Source organism: Saimiri boliviensis, chromosome 5 (genome assembly GCF_048565385.1).
Source record: "Saimiri boliviensis isolate mSaiBol1 chromosome 5, mSaiBol1.pri, whole genome shotgun sequence".
Taxonomy (NCBI): Eukaryota; Metazoa; Chordata; class Mammalia; order Primates; family Cebidae; genus Saimiri; species Saimiri boliviensis.
The window spans coordinates 8,405,556-8,421,191 of record NC_133453.1 but is presented as its reverse complement, the minus strand read 5'-3'; the positions used below and the strand labels follow the sequence as shown (position 1 = coordinate 8,421,191).

At 51.4% G+C, this 15,636-nt stretch overlaps 1 protein-coding gene across 2 annotated transcripts in view; it reads left to right on the top strand.

Moving 5' to 3' along the window:
• The window catches only part of INPP5D (inositol polyphosphate-5-phosphatase D), a 153,460-nt gene that overhangs the window by 116,749 nt on the left and 21,075 nt on the right, over positions 1-15,636 (top strand). For both annotated transcript variants that reach the window (XM_003936730.3, XM_010347208.3), the window contains exons 18-22: positions 1,261-1,342; positions 7,121-7,210; positions 9,750-9,863; positions 11,145-11,227; positions 13,182-13,269. In XM_003936730.3, coding sequence (XP_003936779.1) covers positions 1,261-1,342; positions 7,121-7,210; positions 9,750-9,863; positions 11,145-11,227; positions 13,182-13,269 — 457 coding nt within the window. The remainder of the gene's footprint in view (positions 1-1,260; positions 1,343-7,120; positions 7,211-9,749; positions 9,864-11,144; positions 11,228-13,181; positions 13,270-15,636) is intronic.

The following is a 15,636-nucleotide window of genomic DNA, read 5'->3' as shown; positions in this document are numbered from 1 at the left end:
GAGAAGTAATTGAAGGAGATGACAGAGGTCAAAAAGAAAGAGCTAGAACATGAGAGGATAAGGATATTGATAAAAGAGGGTTGTTATCGCCAGTTTGCCTTATCTATCCCACCCAGTGGACATCTCGCTCACCACTGCAGCCTGAGGCCCTGAAGGCTTGTCATATAGTACTAATAGATACTGTTTGAGTGACTGGCTCAGTAGGTGGACAAGTGTGTGAATGGGTCAATGGATGAGTGGGTGGATGGATAAGTGGATAAATGGATGAATAGATGGATGAGTGAATAGGTGAATGGGTAGGCAGGTGGAGAGATGGATGGGTGGATGGATGTGTGTGTGGGTGGAGGGATGGAGGGATGGATGGATAAATAAAGGGATAGGTGGATGGGTAGGTGAATGGGTAGATGGATGGATGGATGGATAGGTAGATAAATGGATGAATAGATGGATGGGTGAAAAGGCAGATGGGTAGGTGGGTGGAGGGAGGGATGGATGGATGGATGGATGGATGGCGGAGGGAGGGAGAGATAAATGGAGGGATCGGTGGATGGGTGGATAGATGGATAAATAAGTGGGTGGGTGGATGGATGGATAAATAAGTGGGTAGGTGGATGGATGAAGGAATAGGTGGGTGGGTGGATGGATGGATGGGTGGGTGGATGGATGAATGGATGAATAGGTGGATGGATTAATAGATAGGTGGTTGGATGGATGGGTGGATGGATAGATGGATGAATAGGTAGATGAGTGGATGGATGGATGGATAAATGGATAGGTAGGTAGGTGGATGGATGGGTGAATGAGTAAATGAGTAGATGGATAGATGGGGAGATGAAGAGGTGGATAGGTGGATGAATAGGGAAGCAGGAGTGGAAGCTGGAGTGTGTTATTACAGTAAGTGGCTGCAGAAAGTGAGTAGAGACTGGGTTGAAAATACAGGTGTGGGTTCATCTGGATCAGAAAGAAAGTAAGACAAGGTGAATACAAGGGATACTGAAGTAGCCAGGAGGACAGGTGAGGAAGCACAGCAAGGTGAGTTCTTATTCTAGAGCAGAAGGCCAGCATGTCTGAAAGCGTGGGGCATGGCAGTGGAGTCGGGACTTGAGGCGTGTGAAAAGCCACCTACGAGGAAATTCTATAAAAAGGTAACAGCCAATTAATTTGAAAATTATAGAGGCCACCAGTTAATCTTTTCTTTCACTGATTAAAAAAAAAAAAAAGCAAGAGGCATTTTGCAAAGCCTGTGACTTTGATTTGCAGATGAAGTACAACTTACCTTCCTGGTGCGACCGAGTCCTCTGGAAGTCTTATCCCCTGGTGCATGTGGTGTGTCAGTCTTATGGTGAGTCAAAACACTGGGGAAAGCAGACCAGGATCAGAGAATGGCATGAAGCTGGGAGGTGTGACTGCCCTAAAATCTAGCGGCTTCAGTCTGTTGAGGTGTCAAGTGGAGGAATTCATTGTAATCCTAATCAAGTTACCTGGAAAAGTTGATGCATCCCTACCTATCTTTCAATATCCTCTGCTTTGGGAGACATTTGAATTGTGGGAGCACTTTTTTTTTTTTTGAGATGGAGTCTCGCTCTGTGGCCAGGCTGGAGTGCAGTGGTGTGATTTCGGCTCACCACAACCTCCACCTCCCAGGTTCAAGCGATTCTCGTGCCTCAGCCTCCCAAGTAGCTGGGATTACAGGTGTCTGCCACCAAGCCTGCTTAATTTTTATATTTTTAGTAGAGATGGGGTTTCACCATGTCAGCCAGGCTGGTTTTGAACTCCTGACCTCAGGTGGTCAGCCTGCCTCGGCTTCCTAAAGTGCTGGGATTATAGGTGTGAGCACCGTGCCTGACCTGAAGCACTTTTCTAAAAATTTAGTTTTAGGCCAGGCATGGGTGGCTCACGCCTATAATCCCAGCACTTTGGGAGGCCGAGGCAGGTGGATCACGAGGTCAAGAGATTGAGACCATCCTGGTCAACATGGTGAAACCCTGTCTCTACTAAAAATACAACAAAATTAGCTGGGCATGGTGGCGCGCACCTGTAGTCCCAGCTACTCGGGAGGCTGAGGCAGGAGAATTGCTTGAACCCAGGAGGCAGAGGTTGTGGTGAGCCAAGATCCCGCCATTGCACTCCAGCCTGGGTAACAAGAGCTAAATTCCATCTCAAAAAAAAAAATTTAGTTTTATTTCTTTTGAAAATAACATATTAAGTTTGAGCCATATGAAAGTGTTTTTGTAGGTCAGAAATAATCAATTATTGGAAATTCATATGGCTCAAACTAATACATATCACAAGTGTATACACATATATATTTGGGAGATTTAAGGATAAATTGCATTAAATTGATTTTTAAAGGCACAATATATAATATTAAAATAAATAATTATGGAATAAATTATCAAAACAATTAAGAAATGACTGTTAGGCACTGTGCCACACGCTTACAGTCTCAGCTACTTGAGGCTGAGGTGGGAGGATCGCTTGAGCCCAGTAGTTCAAAACCAGCCTGGGCAATGTAGACCCCATCTCTGAAAAAAATCAGAGAGAGAAATGACTGTTAACTCTTGACCCTCAGAGTTGAAGGTGTGCTGAAGGAGCTCTTAATTGCCCAAATGCTTATTCCTAAAAGCTACTGATTAGTTCCTGTTACTTACAAACTGAGACCTTCAAAATCCACAGAACAGAATTGCTTTGAACACGTCCCTGACTGAGAAGGTGGTATTATTTTTATTTATTTATTTATTTATTTATTTATTTATTTATTTATTGAGATCGGTCTTGCTAAGTCACCCAGGCTGGAGTGCAGTGGCGCAATCTCAGCTCCCTGCAGCCTCCGCCTCCCGGGTTCAACTGATTCTCCTGCCTCAGCCTCCTGAGTATCTGGGATTACAGATGCACAACACCAAGCTAATTTTTTTGTATTTTTAGTAGAGAAGGGTTTTCACCATGTTGGTCAGGCTGGTCTTGAACTCCTGACCTGATCCACCCACCTCGGCCTCCCAAAGTGCTGGGATTACAGGCATGAGCCACTGCACCAAGCCCAGTGGTATTATTTTTAAAACTGCAAATTCCCAGACAATGGCCTCCAAAGGAGGGCCACCCTGGCCCTCGGAGTGAGGAGAGGGTGGGGGAATCCTGCTGCTGCCCAGTGGCCTCCTTCCTGGCACCCTCCCTCTCTGGGGACTGGCAAATTTGATCCCACAAGTTTAACTCTGGTCCTATACATGGAATTGATTTCCATTCCTATCTTCTATGCATGTCTTCTGCTACCCAGAAGAGCCCAGAGCAGCTACCCTGAAACAGCTGAACACACGCACCCTGCGTTCCTTGCTGAAGGAATGAGCTCTGGCTCCCAGAAGTGACGTCACTAGACGAACTTCACACAACACCTTTAGACGTGTGGGAAGGCAGCCCGCCCTCACAGCCACGGCCAGGGCATCATCCCAGCTTCCAAAGCTCAAAGTGCCCACGTCCTACCCTCTGCCTGCAGCCTCCTCGCTTGTGCATTCTCTCCTTGTCCCCCACCACCCCTAGGACTCTCCAGACCTGTCACTCCCTGCCAACCCTGTCACTACCGTCCTCCCCACATCCTGCAGGTCTGCACGTCCTGCCAGTCCTTGTCTCAACATCTGCCTGCTTCAGCCAGCCTCTGCCCAGAGTCAGGAGAGAGTGGAGGCTGCCAGAATCACCACTTACTGCTTCGCACCTAAACTTAGCATTCAGAACTGCTCAACAGTGGAGGTTTCAGAGAAAGAGGAGGAAGATCAGTCCAGAAGTGGCAGCGAGGAGCAGGGAGGGCATCCTTTGTCCCCACCTGGGGAGGAAAACAAGCCTCAGCAGAGAGGTGGCAGTGTCTGCCATTCGGGGAGGGCTGGGTTTGGGAGGCGAAGGGAAGACTAAAGATACGGGGAATTTCGCTGATGATATTTCATTGAGTGCCAGAGGGCTCAGTGGAAGGGTTTAATGACTCGGGGTTGAAGGGAGGCAAGAAGTTGAAAAAGAAAAGGGAGTGGATGTAAAGAAACGGGGGTGACCTGGGAGCCTCAGTCTTCTTGTGGTAATGAACATAGCCAGGTATATCAGCTGTCTATTGCTGCATAACGGACTGTCCTAGCACTCAGTGACTTAAAGCAAACATTGCAAACATTTATTTGCTCGTGATTCTCTGGGCTAGGCTGAATTTGGACTGCTCACCTCTGCTCTAGTTGGTGTCATCTGGGTACACTCAGGCAGGAGCCGAGTCAGATCTAGGGTGGGCTGGCTGTCGGCAGGCGTAAGGGTGGTACTCCTCATCCAGCAGGCCAGTGCAGGCTTCTTCACTTCCTGGTCTCAGGGTTCCCAGCTGCAAGTCTCACGGATGGAAGTTCTTCCTAAGGCTCTGTCGGCCTCATGTTTACTGAGATCCCACTGGCCAAAGGAAGTCACATGGCCAAGCCCAGACTATGGTGGGAGGGGACCACAGAGAGTGTGGTTACTGGGAGGAGGACTGGGTCATTGAGGGCCAGCCATCTTACAGTCCACCTCCCAGGCTTAAGGGCACACTATAGTGCCATTGCTATTATGTTCAGTACATATCTGAAATGTTCTGAGAATGCTTAAGAGAAACCCACTTGTCGGCCGGGCACGGTGGCTCACGCCTGTAATCCCAGCACTTTGGGAGGCCGAGATGGGTGGATCACGAGGTCAAGAGATCAAGACCATCCTGGTCAACATGGTGAAACCCCGTCTCTACTAAAAATACAAAAATTAGCCGGGCATGGTGGCACCTGCCTGTAATCCCAGCTCGGGAGGCTGAGGCAGGAGAATTGCTTGAACCCAGGAGGCGGAGGTTGCGGTGAACTGAGATCACGCCATCCAACTCCAGCCTGGGTAACAAGAGCGAAACTCTGTCTCAAAAAAAAAAAAAAAGAAAGAAAGAAAAAAGAAAAACCCACTTGTCAACCCATTGAATTCTCCCTGGAACACCTCTTCTCAGCTCCCACTGCAAACCTGTACTCGTGTGCTCAGCCTGCCTCCCCACCCCCATCCTCTCCTGCCTCACACAGCCCTGGACCTCATTGAATCGACTTCTTCCTGCTCATGTCCAGTTTGGTTTTTTTTTTTTTTTTTAGACAGTCTTGCTCTGTTGTGCAGCCTGGAGGGCAGTGGCACCATCTTGGCTCACTGCAACCTCAGCCTCCTGGGTTCAAGTGATTCTCCTGCCTCAGCCTCCCAAGTGGCTGGGATTACAGGCGCCCACCACCACGCCTGGCTAATTTTTTTTGTATTTTTAGTAGAGATGGGGTTTCACCATGTTGGCCAGGCTGGTCTGGAACTCCTGGCCTCAAGGGATCCACCCACTTCAGCCTCCCAGAGTGCTGGGATTACAGGCATGAGCCACTGCGCCCAGCGTCAGGTCCGGTTTTTAAGCTGATGCCCTCGCATCTTCCTCCTGTCCCAGAGAAGGGGTGGCCTCCTTTCTTTCCTGCCCAGCCTTTGCCCCTGGACCCCTGACTCCGTCTGTTCCTCCTCCGCCACCAGCCTGTGTCCCCACTCCCGTTGTCCTCGTCGGTCACTTTCTCTGTTCTGTCTCATGGTTTCCGTGTGTTTCTCTGGTGATCCTTAGTAAGTGACCTTTTTCTCTTTTCACGTTTATTAGCCATCTCTATTTTTTCGTGAATTTTCTGTCCATATCTTTGGTTGGTTGAGGGGTGGGGTGTTTATCTTTTTCTTGCTGATTGTAAACGCTGTCTAGGAAAGCATACCAAGTGTGTGTTACCAGCTCCTTGGTCTCCTTTGCTGGCAGTGTTTCCTTTGCCCGCCCTTTCACGGTTGGTGTGCCCTGGAATTCCATCCTCAGCCCTTCTTATCTTTCACATGAAAGCCCAAACACGCTCGTGTCTTCTGCTCCCACCCAATCCCAAGACTCCAAATCTAAAGCTGCATCTCCAGCCTTGAGTACCCATTTCCTGCCAGGCATCTCCAGTGGGCTATCTCAAAAGAACTGCCTTTCTAGAACTGCCCTCTCTCTTGCCCCTTCTCAAAGTGCTCTGCTGCGTCCCTTCTCACCCTAGCCGAGCTCCTTAACAGAGTTTTCTACACGAAGTTTCCTCTGCTCTCTCCCGGTTCTATGAGGCATCATGGGATGGAGAAGGTGTCCTGTCTCTCCTACCAGTGAGCTGAGTGACCTTAAGTCCCCTTCCTACTCTGTGTTTGGGGCTTGTCATCTATAAAATAAAGTGGGTCGGGGTGGTGGCTCATGTCTGTAATCCCAGCACTTTGGGCAAGTGGATCACCTGAGCTCAGGAGTTTGAGACCGGCCTGGCCAACGTGGCAAAACCTCATCTCTGCAAAAAACAAAGATTCGCCAGTCACGGTGGCATGCACCTGTAATCCCAGCTACTTGGGAGGCTGAGGCATAAGAATTGCCTGAGCCTGGGAGGTGGAGATTGCAGTGAGCCAAGATCACGCCACTGCACTCTAGCCTGGGCAGCAGAGCAAGACTCTGCCTCAAAAAAATAAAATTAAAAAATAAAATGATTAGACCAAGGCCGGGCGCGGTGGCTCAAGCCTGTAATCCCAGCACTTTGGGAGGCCGAGGCGGGTGGATCACGAGGTCGAGAGATCGAGACCATCCTGGTCAACATGGTGAAACCCCGTCTCTACTAAAAAAATACAAAAAAATTAGCTGGGCATGGTGGCGTGTGCCTGTAATCCCAGCTGCTTGGGAGGCTGAGGCAGGAGAATTGCCTGAACCCAGGAGGCGGAGGTTGCGGTGAGCCGAGATTGCGCCATTGCACTCCAGCCTGGGTAACAAGAGCGAAACTCCATCTCAAAAAAAAAAAAAAAATGATTAGACCAGAAAAATCTCCACGTTTCACACTCCCTAATCCATTCAAAAAGTCATAGGTCTGTAGGAAAACTGGCACAGGCTTCTTTTATCTACGAAGCAGGCAGTGTACGTACTGTCTTCCACTGAACCCTTTAAGCCTTGTTGTGGAGGGCCGGCAAGACAACAGGTACCGAACCTTCGCGCTTCTGGAGGCTCCTTCACTAAACTTTCTTCCTGCTTTAGGATTGCTGTCATTAATTGACCAGAAGGGCTTCTTCTCTCCTGCTTACACATGCCTTTCCTCCCCTGCAGGCAGTACCACCGACATCATGACGAGTGACCACAGCCCTGTCTTTGCCACGTTTGAGGCAGGGGTCACTTCCCAGTTTGTTTCCAAGAATGGTAAGCAAAGGATGGTGTCTGATTCTCTGTCTTCCTCATGGCAAGGGGCGCTGGGCACTTGTCTTCGGTGTAGCAGTCAGTGGTCTGCATTCGAGGAAGGTGCCTTTTCCCAGGCAGGTCATGCTCCCATCGGTCAGGGCTCTTCACGTCCCAGCCACAGCACAATTTCAGTCCAGAGAAGGTACTCGCTCTGCTTGGCAAATATGTCAGCCTTTTGAGCTTCAGTTTTAGTCTGAAAAAAATGGGTAAATTAGTGTTTCCCAAGGTGTGGCCTGTCTCCCACTGAAGACAATTCTCAGGGTGGGGTGGGAGGAGGGGGCAGGGGACACGGATAAACATTTATTAGTAATGCCTTTATTTTAACATGTTTTAAATTTATGTCTTTTGCTCAAGGCAAGCAACATTGCTTTTCCATTTAGTATTGTGATATACCCTATTCAGTTACATTTAATTTTAAAAAGTGAGTCCAGCAGGGCGCGGTGGCTTATGCCTGTAATCATAGCACTTTGGGAGGCCGAGGCAGGTGGATCACCTGAGGTCGGGAGTTCGAGACCAGCCTGAACAACATGGAGAAACTCCGTCTCTACTAAAAATACAAAAAACTAGGTGGATGTGGTGACACATGCCTGTAATCCCAGCTACTTGGGAGGCTGAGACGGAAGAATCACTTGAACCCAGGAGGCGGAGGTTGCAGTGAGCCAAGATTATGCCATTGCACTCCAGCCTGGGCAACAAGATCAAAACTCCGTCTCAAAAAAAAGAGGGGAAAAAAAAGTGAGTCAATTTAGAGAAATATTAAGTAAAGAGTAGCACAGGTGGCCGGGTGCGGTGGCTCAAACCTGTAATACCAGCACTTTGGGAGGCCGAGGCGGGTGGATCACGAGGTCGAGAGATCGAGACCATCCTGGTCAACATGGTGAAACCCCGTCTCTACTAAAAATACAAAAAAGTAGCTGGGCGTGGTGGCGCGTGCCTGTAATCCCAGCTACTCAGGAGGCTGAGGCAGGAGAATTGCCTGAGCCCAGGAGGCGGAGGTTACGGTGAGCCGAGATCGGGCCGTTGCACTCCAGCCTGGGTAACAAGAGCGAAACTCCGTCTCAAAAAAAAAAAAAAAAAAAAAAAAAAAAAAAAAAAAAAAAGTAGCACAGGTGAGTGGTGCCCAGAGATGGTAAAAATCATGAAGATGGCATGCAGATGACTGAGTTTTGGGAAACACCACAGTAAATATTTAGATTTGCAGGTAATTTTTCAAATAGTCCAGCTCAGCCCTGGTCACCAGGCTACCCTTGTCCCAGCTGGGACTGGGTATTCTCTGTAATGTGTCCATCTAGCCCTTGGCCCAAGTGACCAGAGAACCATGTTTTCTCTGCCCAGTCTCTGCTTCTGTGGTCAGCCCACTGTTCACCAGGCTCCTTTAGGAAGACTGAGCACAAGGGAACCAAATAGAGGGAAAGACCATCTTGCTCTGTGTCCTTCATGCCTTGGGGGACACTGGCGAGGTCGGAGCACTGTCTTTCTGGAACGTTCTTTTCCAACCTATTGTGTCTAAGATCCGTGGCCCCAGAAACGTGAATTCCCCTCTTCAGCCAAGCCTTGAGCCACCATTGCGTCTCCTTCCTACATCTAGCCACTGTGCCTTTCTAGAATCTTCCTAGCCCTTAGGCTGGACCTCTTCCCCGACTTCCACCTGTCTCCCCTTTCTCTGAGCTCCTGCAACCCCCGTGAAAGGGTTGCCTGTGCCATCTCCTCCTCTGTTCGGGGATAGCGCATCCTCAGTGCTCGGCCAGGCTTCCCTCCGCAGGGACTCCGTAAGCCGTAGATGCTCAAAAACACTGATCACCGCGACTGAGTGTTGATTGGGCGTCTACCTAAGCAGAGCCTGGACAGGGCACTGCGGAGTTTAGAAAGAGAAAGGAAAGAAGGCAGAATGTGAGGGAAGGAAAGATTCGTTCATGCTCTCAGAACATCACTCTGTGCTCAAAATTTATATGAAAGGACAGAACACTGGTTTTTCTTGCAAAAGCATCATCTAAATAAACACAATTGCAGGCAAGTTAACTCTGTGCAAATGAGCTTACAGAGCCCAGAGTTAAGGAGTGGGGATAACTGCCTAAGGTAGAAAGAGCAACTAGCCCTCCCTACCTGAACTCAGAAACAGCGTTGACTTGGGTATCGAGCAACTGAGCCATTCTACAAAGTCCTTTTGCCGGAACTAGCTGGGAGCCAAAAATGGGGGAGGGGGGGCGTGGTATTGCCTGAGGCCACGCAGCTTTAGTGACAGAGCTGAGACAGGTCCAGAGTCCTGGGACTCTGCATCTTTCTGCCCCGCTGTCTGCCCTGGCCAGCTCACGATGCGTCGGAGAGGCTGGCGATGCTCCGATGGGTGCTGGATTTCGCTGTAGCTTTACTTCTTCTCCCACTAGACTCCCACCTTCCTGGGACCCTGAGAAGGAGCTCAGTGTGTGGCATGAGAACTAATTCGAAATGCTCCATCTCCAGGCATGTCCTGGAACTGCATCTGTCTTCTCCCCTGTTCTAGGTCCTGGCACTGTCGACAGCCAGGGGCAGATTGAGTTTCTCAGATGCTACGCCACATTGAAGACCAAGTCCCAGACCAAGTTCTACCTGGAGTTCCACTCCAGCTGCCTGGAGAGTGAGTGGCTGCTCTGCGGCCTTCTGGGTGGAGCCGGCCGGAGCCCTCTTAGAAACACCTTTCCTACCTGTCACTTTGCTCCATTTTTCCTCTCCCTGGAAAGGACTCACGGAGGGGGGGCAGAGAAGTGGGGCTGCAGGTAGATGGCTCAAGGGGACACTTAGTTACTGGGAGGGGTCCCTGTGGCCTGGGCAGCCAAGGGGCAGGGGCAGCCAGGAATGTACCGACCCCTCAGTCCCTTGTAGGTGGTAGGCGGCCTCCCATCACTGCCCCTCTGGGCGGACTGTGACCCACTTGAGATTCCCTGGGGCTCTGATTCAACCACAGAGTATTGGGCCCATGTCCAGACCTTAAAGAGCCAGCCTGGGGGCCTGAGCAGCAGCCACCTGCTGTCGCCCTGACCCCTTTTGCTCTTTTGAGATCACGATGTCTTTCTTGGGGATCTGCAGTGCCCAAAAGCAAGCAGGAGATGGACAGGTTTCCCTGAGCCAGCAGCATTTAGCACAAACTGTGTTTAAGAAACACCCTTTCCGGATGACATTTCTAGGCATACTGTCTAAAGCCGTCTCACGCCAGGCAAGAGCTGCGTGTATCCAGCCCTCTTCGCTGAGATGGTCTGCAGAGTGGTAGGGGGAGGAAATGGAGGGGTCAACTCCACAAAAGGGCATTTTGTGAGGCCCTGGCTGGGATGCTTCCAGAAATCAGGAAGAAGCATGTGCTTGGTCCCTGCTTCCTCCTCCGACTCAGCTAGGCCCACGCGTGGTACTGGAGCAGCCTTGGCCACCGAGTCTCCAGGTCCCAGTTCACCCAGCAGGGTCAAAGCGGTTCGAAAAATGACGAGGAATTTTGTGCGGGCGTTTTTAATAAACTATCAAGACACTTGCATACATTTCTATGGAAACAGCATATTAGGAAGCTTAAATTAGAATTTCAAAAGGCTGCTATCTTGAGTGGCGTGGGACGAGCTGTCAAGTTTCCTACTCTTTTTTCCTATGATGTGATGATTTCTTTGTTGCCTGGTTTGTTGCAAAGAGGAACTGAAAAGGAGGGGGAATCTCTTCGATTTTCCTAAACATAATTAGACCATGTTGGCAAATGACCAATCCCTGCGCAAAAACAGAATCCCCAGCAGGCCTGACTCCTCAATGAGGCTGAGGCCCCGAGATTAAAAAAAAAAGGAGACAGCGCATCGTCCTCGGTCTGGGTGGGTTGACCCAGGAAGTCTTTGCTGTCTGGTTCTTGCCCTGTTTTCTGAAAACCAGCCTTCTTGTCTTCCAACAGATTTTGTCAAGAGTCAGGAAGGAGAAAATGAAGAAGGAAGTGAGGGGGAGCTGCTGGTGAAGTTTGGGGAGACCCTTCCCAAGGTAATCCTAGAGCAAGGCATTCCCCAAGGGGAGCGCTGCGTTTGCAAGGCCAGTAGTACCAGCCAGTGGCAGAGCCCTGCCAGGCCTGACCAGGGAGAGCAGGAATCGCAGAGACCAAATGTGAAGGAGGCCGCTCCGGGAGCAAGCTCTCGCTCGAGGCGGTTCGTGCCGCGCTTCGCAGCAGTGGCTGTGCGGCCTCATTCTTCCTAAATGCTTTCAGTTCCCCTAAAGGATCACAGAAGGGACCTAGAGGTCAGCTCGTCTAACCACGTGATTTGGCAAAGACAGAAACTCAGGTGTGGGGCCGCGAGCTGTTTGCTCGTGGCCTCGTGGCTGCGGTGACACACCCAGGATGCGGCCCCAAGATGCCAGGTCTCCCTTTGGTGCCTGTTTTCCTCTTCGGCGCTGGCTCGTAGAATGGAGTACAGAGAGGCACAGAAAGGAGCCCTTTGGCTCCTCATCATACACTTGTGAACACAGGAAGGACTTGACATGTCTGTGGCCCTGCAAGAGCAGAGGGTGGAATTGAGAACACGCAACCAAGCCGGGCGCAGTGGCTCACGCCAGTAATCCCAACCCTTTGGGAGGCCGAGGCAGGTGGATCACCAGAGGTCAGGAGTTCAAGATCAGCCTGGCCAACATGGCAAAACCCTGTCTCTACTAAAAATACAAAAATTAGCTGAGGCCCCCAGCCCTGGCCCTGGGTCCAACTTAGAGCCGGACATCCCCTCGTGCCAGAAGCCAAGTGATGATGTAGAACCCTGGAATGCCTGGAGCGTCACTGCAATTTCCGGTCATCTGTTCTGGACCTTTTTTTTTTTGAGACAGTCTTGCTCTGTTGCCCAGGGCTGGAGTGCCGTGGTGAGATCTCAGCTCACTGCAACCTCCACTTCCTGGGTTCAAGCGATTCTACTGCCTCAGCCTCCTGAGTAGCTGGGATGACAGGCACTCACCACCACACCCCACTAATTTTTGCATTTTTTGCTAGAGATGGGGTTTCACCATGTTGGCCAGGCTGGTCTCAAACTCCTGACCTCAAGTGATCCCCCTGCCTCAGCCTCCCAAATTGCTGGGATTATAGGCGTGAGCCACTGCGCCCGGCCTGGAACTTTCTGAATGGAGATGTAGTGGGTCCGTCCTGTTCGTCAACATGGTGCCCAGAGCCCTGCGCCAGGAGCCTTTTGGTGTCTGGAAGGGAAGGGAGGGAACCGCCTAGAGCAGAGTGTCACCTTTTAATTTGGCCCTCCTGTATGGGAGTCATTGTGAGGAATAGCCCCACATCTCAAAAGGCCGTACCAGCAGGGCCTCTGGAGGAGCTGGCAGTCCCCAGCCAACTCCTGGGGCTTAACAGTGTTATCCAGGAATGTGGGAGTCTGTCGTTCGCTGAGCCACACCCCCAACAATCTGTAGGACACTCAGGCCCAGGTGGGATCTCTGCCAGGATGGACACAGAGGCCGCATCCTCCCTTGAGAGGGGTAGGCCTGGGTGCTGCCTTTAAGCAGCCACAGTCCTGGAGGAGGCCAAGGAGAAGGTCTGTGCTCTGTGGGGGGAGCCTGGCGCAGGATGGAGAGCAGAGGCCATTCTGGACCTGGTGCCTGGCCCCACTTCCCCATCAGCCTGCCTCCTCCTCCGTGACCCTGGCTTAGGCACAGGAAGGAAGTGGGGCAATGGATGGAGCCCATTTGGAGGTCACCCTTCTTGCTGGGACTTGGGAGCCAGGTCAGTTTAGGAGGCCTGGGATGCAGTGTGGAGGTGGGCGGGGACAGGGAAGGAAGCTAACCCCCACCTTGCTGGACAGGGTATATGTGAAAGCTAGCCCCACCCCCTGCTCTCGGGTGTAGACAGCAGAGATTTGGATCTGATCACTAAGAACACCTTCCGTCATCCTCATCCACCTGTCCCCTCACCTGTCCCTTCCCTGTCAACTCCAGTCCTGTGCCCTTCTCTCTGCAGCTGAAGCCCATCATCTCTGACCCTGAGTACCTGCTGGACCAGCACATCCTCATCAGCATCAAGTCCTCCGACAGCGACGAATCCTATGGTAAGGGTCTGCGGACAGGTGCCACACCTGCCTGTGAGCTGGTGGCCTCTGACGTAGCGCCGTCTTCAGGGAGAGCCCACCTGGCACTTCCGGTCATAGGCTCCTGCCCCTCCTTTCCTCATCCCAGGGCTGCGAGTGGGACTGTCACCACCACTAAGTCATCCTTCCCTCCCCATTGGGCTTCTGGGCAGGACAGCCAGCAGTGGCAACCCCTTCCATGTGCTGAGCCTTCTCCAGTAAGTAAATGGAGGCTCAGAGAGGTCAAGTGACTTGTCCAAGTCACAGGGAGTGGCAGCTGTGCCCTAATTTGAACCCAGGTCTGCCTGCCCTTCTCTGCTTCTGAGTCAGCGTCTTCGGCTCACAGGTCTCAAGCTGCAGACTCCCCTCTGCTGACCCAGACTCTGAAACACCTTCTCAGGCACAAAGGGGCTGCTGCCTCTGCCCCCAAGTGGCCACACTCTGCATGAAGACTCCCCTCCCCCAAACCAGAGCGATTTGGGCTGAGGTGTGATGCAGGGTTCCCTGGGTGGGACTTGGGTGCTGGAAACACCAGCCCAAGGCTCTCTGGTCTTCTGCTCAGCATCACCCAGTGCCCAGACTGGGCAGGCTGTGGGAGCCTGTGGCCAGACACCAGGCGCTTTTGAACCATCTCCGCCTGTTTGTGGCTCCAGCCCAAAGTCAGGCTCACCCTGGCTAGACCACGTGTGGCTAGACCATGGGGTGAGAGAGGCAGAGAGAGCCTGGAGGGGTCAGAGAGAGGCCAGAGGCAGGAGCCAGACCAAGCTTCTCCTTATAAGCCAAGCTAAGAGCAAATACCTTATCTCGAGGGCAGTAGGGAGCCACTGAAGATTCAAGCAAGGAAGGAACAGGATCAGATTCACATCTCGGAAATCTGCATCTGCAGTGATCATGATGACGGATGAGTGAGCCAGAATAGAAGCAGTGACTGTGAAAAAGGAGAGAAGAAGATAACACTGAGGGGAATGGAGTAGAACACTGTCTGGGCATGTGATTGGAGAAAGAGTCTGTATTCGTCTGTTCTCACACTGCTACAAGAACAAACCCAAGACTGGGTCATTTATAAAGGAAAGAGGTGCAATTGACTCACAGTTCCACAGGACTAGTGAGGCCTCAGGAAACTTACAATCATGGCAGAAGGGAAAGCAAACATATCCTTCTTCACAGGATGGCAGGAAGGAGAAGAGGGTGCCTATCGATGGGGGAAGCTCCTTATAAAACCATCAGATCTCTTGAGAACTCTCACTCTCACTCTCACCATCACTATTGAGAAAAGGATGGGGAAAGAGACCCCATGATTCAATTATCTCCACTTGGTCCCTCCCATGACACATAGGGATTATGGGAATTACAATTCAAGAAGAGATTTGGGTGGGGACACAGGCAAACCATATCAGGGTCTGAGCAGCTGCCTGAATGATCCTTTTACTTCCTGCACTGGGTTAGGTGTAGTGCCGAGGGTAAGGGAGGCCGAGCCACAGCCACAGAGTACGAGGAAGACCAGAATGCTGTGGTGCCGGGGACACCATCAGAAGAGTTGGGTCAAGAAGAGGGTGTGGTTACAATAGCAACTGTGGCCAAGGGGCCCAGCAAACACCGAGCATCCTTTCGATGGAGTGACTCAGACCATCCACAGATTTGGTGAGAGCAGTGTCCATGGAAGGGCCAGGGTGACATCAGACCTGAGCAGTTAGGAGGGAACAGGGCTTGAGGAGGCAGAGGAGACCGCGCTTGGGTCAAGGGAGCACGTTCGTCCACTTGCTTGTTTGTTTCAAATGGAAGATCTTTGAATGCTGCTGGGTGGAAGCCACTAACAGGGAAGAGGCTGCAGACACAAAGGACGGCCCTGTGCACCGTCGCCCACTGTGCAGGCTCTGCCAACACCTGGCTGTGGGCACTGTCACTGCCCTTCTTGGGGAGGCGAAGAAAGGAGGCTGGGAGACCTGAAGGTCACGCAGCTACTGAGCGGCTTGCTCAAGGTAACTACCTGATCTTGGACCAGGGCCCAGGCAGCTCTTCCCCCCACCCCCAGTGCAGCACTGGCAAGTGGGTCCCCGAGCCAGAGGAGGGGTGGGCAGAGCCTGATGGCCCTGATAGGGATCCCCTCGTCACCGGTGCAGGAGCATCTGAGTGGCTGCTGAAATGTCGGAAGCTCTGGTGGCAGGAAACAGGCAGTACACAAAACAGGTGCTTCGTTTTCTCATTCAAATCCTGTATTTCTGCGACAGATCAAGACCCTGTTCTCTAAAAATAAAGTACCATAATCCTCCTTTGTTTCTTCCTCTTCATATTCATACTCACAAACAGCATATCATCAAAATAAAAAGGAAAAAAGTCAACAGATAGTAT